At 47.3% G+C, this 3,147-nt stretch overlaps 1 protein-coding gene across 1 annotated transcript in view; it reads left to right on the top strand.

The window, feature by feature from the left end:
• Positions 1-513: 513 nt before the first annotated feature.
• LOC118382454 (unconventional myosin-Va-like) overlaps positions 514-3,147 on the top strand; it is a gene marked incomplete at its 3' end in the record, with an annotated part of 45,070 nt that continues 42,436 nt past the window's right edge. Inside the window, exon 1 of the mRNA XM_052515800.1 lies at positions 514-858. Coding sequence (XP_052371760.1) covers positions 802-858 — 57 coding nt within the window. The remainder of the gene's footprint in view (positions 859-3,147) is intronic.

Here is a 3,147-nt window from a genome sequence, read left to right as displayed (position 1 = left end):
TGGCTGTTGGGTGTTTGATGACTGACTCCATGCATTGACAGATCATACAATCATCTATGAAGGATTGTATACAAAGGAATTCTGTATGAAAATGTAGAGGCCAGTTAGTATTATATGAGGGATGACACCAGCAGAGCTGAAGCACCAAGGGATCAAAATGTATATAAATAATCTGGATTTATCATCCACTTAAAACACACAAGCTCTGGCTGAAGACCGACAGACCCTAGTGGAAGAAGATTGTTTCAGTTTTATGTCCCATTTGGGACGAAGAGGGTTAAATGATCAGGTCTATGGCACATGGCAACCAGGGCTGTATTCATTGGTCGGATTCTGTTGAAAAAAGTTTAGTCTGTTGCAATCCAAACGGAAAACGTTTGGCATCGAACATGAGTTTCTGTTGAACAAATTCAGGTAGGTTCCTCCCCGTTTCGTTCTGTTTGCTTCCGTTTGGCTCATATAGTAAACAGACTAAACGTTTTGCAAAGGAATCTGACTATCTGACAAGCAGGCTTCTAACCAGCAGAACTAAAGCGATGTCGCCTCTTGGCCACAGGGGAGCGCTGTTTAGCCATGTTTCCGAGCCCATGGCAACAACCGCGTTTTACTGAATCATTTTATCCATCATCAATTCCCACAATGCTCCGAGAGATGCCAAAATATTGAGGTTTTCTAGGTATGATGGCGCTAGGTGTTGTACACTAAAAAGAGAGTAACCTAAAACCTGGAGTGACTTTTATTAACTGCGAGGAAAAAACGGAGCGGCGAACTACTGATGTTCAAATCTAGCTGCTGAGATTCATGGAAAAAGGACACGACAGCTCCACCAGTATGGCAGCGTCAGAGCTGTACACAAAGGTAATAGAACCAACGTAATCGGTATTTGCTTTGCTTTGTGCGTTTTTATCGTTTTTGCAGCGCTTTCTTTAATGAGAACAAAGCAAAGAGCTTGTTTGTAATCATTCATTCGTTGATGGCGGGAATGAATGAGAGACAAGTCTTTAAACCAAACATCGAGATTGACAGGTCACAAAGCCTCGAACAACGCACAGGAGGTGATTATCAAACCAGTGCGTGGTTTTTTGAACGTATGACAAGTGTTTGAAGCAGGGTCCTACAGCAATACACTGTACATATAGGTTGACATGCAGTAACCTATGACTGAGTGAAGACGCCTTCTATATTTAGCTCTCTGCTGGGTTAAAATGGGTGCAGCAGAGGCAGCTCAGCTGACAAAGCGCCGAGGCTATGGGTTCTGCGATTCGGCCTCTGTCTCTGCCCTTCATAGCCCCCCGCTCAGAATGACCGTCAATTTAAATGTTTTATTATTCGGCTTAATGTCAGGTCGGGGTTGATGCACTTTTAAAAATACGAGTTTTATTTTAGTATACATTTAGCATCGCACTGGCAACGATGGAGAATGGTGTTTTTTGACCTACATAAATCATGTTATTTTGTCAACCTGCAGTCGCACAGTGATTTGTTTGTTATTGTGTTTTATAAATGTTGTTTATTTGATCTCGAGACTGGGATTCGGTTTGGGTACCGAGGAGAGAGGAATGATGCTGAGACCAGTGGTGACGTCACGGGTCCCGTTTACGTCACCGCGATTTGTTTTGAGATTTTTGTCGCCCTTTTTGCATCCATGACCATGTTCAGTGTACAAACGTAGATAGAAATATCACAAATAGAGCTGACGTTATTCCGTATTCTACAAGTCAGCCATGCATGTTTGTTTTTACATCGGATATATCTAGCTGAAAGTTCCAAACTTTGCATCCAGCTGAACGAAGGTTACTTATGTAACCACGGTTATGTGAACTATATGGATCACTCCAATATATTGGTATCACTCCGAGGTGAGGATTTACATATTTACTCCTGTGTACACCTGTGTCACGGCTGGGGTCCGCCCCTATATATATAGTCCCCATGGCCGCTACACACGTTCTCTACATCATTTTTGAGGCGCCTCTAGCACCGTAGAGGATTTGAGTGATCCATGTAGCTCACATAATAACTGTGGTTACATACGTAACCTTCGTTATGTTTCACTATATTGGATCACTACAATATACTGGTATACCCATAACAGATTAGTCGGTGTTAGAGGGACCTGGCCAGCCAGCGGCAAAGTCCCAGCGCGGGACCCGAAACACAGGGGCCGTCAATGTGGAGGGGGGTCCCGGCACAGTCCCCGAACGGGGAGGCGACGCTCAGGACCGCTGAACCAACCGCAGAGGGAGGTGCCACATTTACCCGATAGTACCTAGCAAAGGTGCAAGAGGAAGCCCAGCTGGGCGCAGCACAGATATCAGCGAGGGGCACTCCTCTCAGTAGAGCCCAGGACGCAGCCACACCTCGTGTTGAATGTGCCACCACAGATCCCAGCACTGGCCTGCCAGCCAGGCGGTATGTTGTCGTAATCGTGTACATGATCCAGTGAGACAAAGAGCTGGTCTGTTGTTCTCACAGGGCACAGCATGTCGGAGGGAGGTCCAGACTCCTCCTGCCACTGCGGGGAGGGTTGTAAGGAGAGAGGATAAAAAGGGATGTTCACATGCCTGTCTGACAGAACCTTCGGGAGGAATGAAGGGCTGGGGTGGAGAGGGTCCATCCGGTAGCACTCAGAACTTACCGAAAGAGCATGGAGCTCACCCACCCTCTTCATGGAAGTAATCGGTACCAAGAAAACCAACTTCATAGAGAGGTGTTTCAGGGAGGCAGACTCCAACTGTCCGAAAGGTGGCTTTGCCAAAGTTGCCAAGACCGCATCTAGATCCCAACTTGCTGTTGAGCGGGTCCTAGCTGGACTCAGTCAACGAAGCCCCTTCATAAACCTGGAGACCAAGGGATGGCGCCCCACTGGCTTGTCCATCCACCCCGCATGACATGCAGATATAGCGGCCAAATACCCTCTCAGTGTGGAGGCTGCCAAGCCCTCATCCAAGCGAGACTGCAGGTATTGGAGGACATACTGCACCCCGCATGACTCGGGCACAACCTCAATACCAGTGCACCAAGAGCAGGACAACCGCCAGCGCAACTGGTATGCTGTGGTTATAACCAGCGCCCTTGCGCTCTGCATGGTGTTCATTACACTCTCCTGTAGCCCTAACATAGACCATTGGTGCCGTTCAGTGGCCA

This window comes from Oncorhynchus keta, unplaced genomic scaffold (assembly GCF_023373465.1).
Source record: "Oncorhynchus keta strain PuntledgeMale-10-30-2019 unplaced genomic scaffold, Oket_V2 Un_scaffold_3114_pilon_pilon, whole genome shotgun sequence".
In the NCBI taxonomy this organism is placed as follows: Eukaryota; Metazoa; Chordata; class Actinopteri; order Salmoniformes; family Salmonidae; genus Oncorhynchus; species Oncorhynchus keta.
This window is presented reverse-complemented; position numbering and strand designations above follow the sequence as displayed.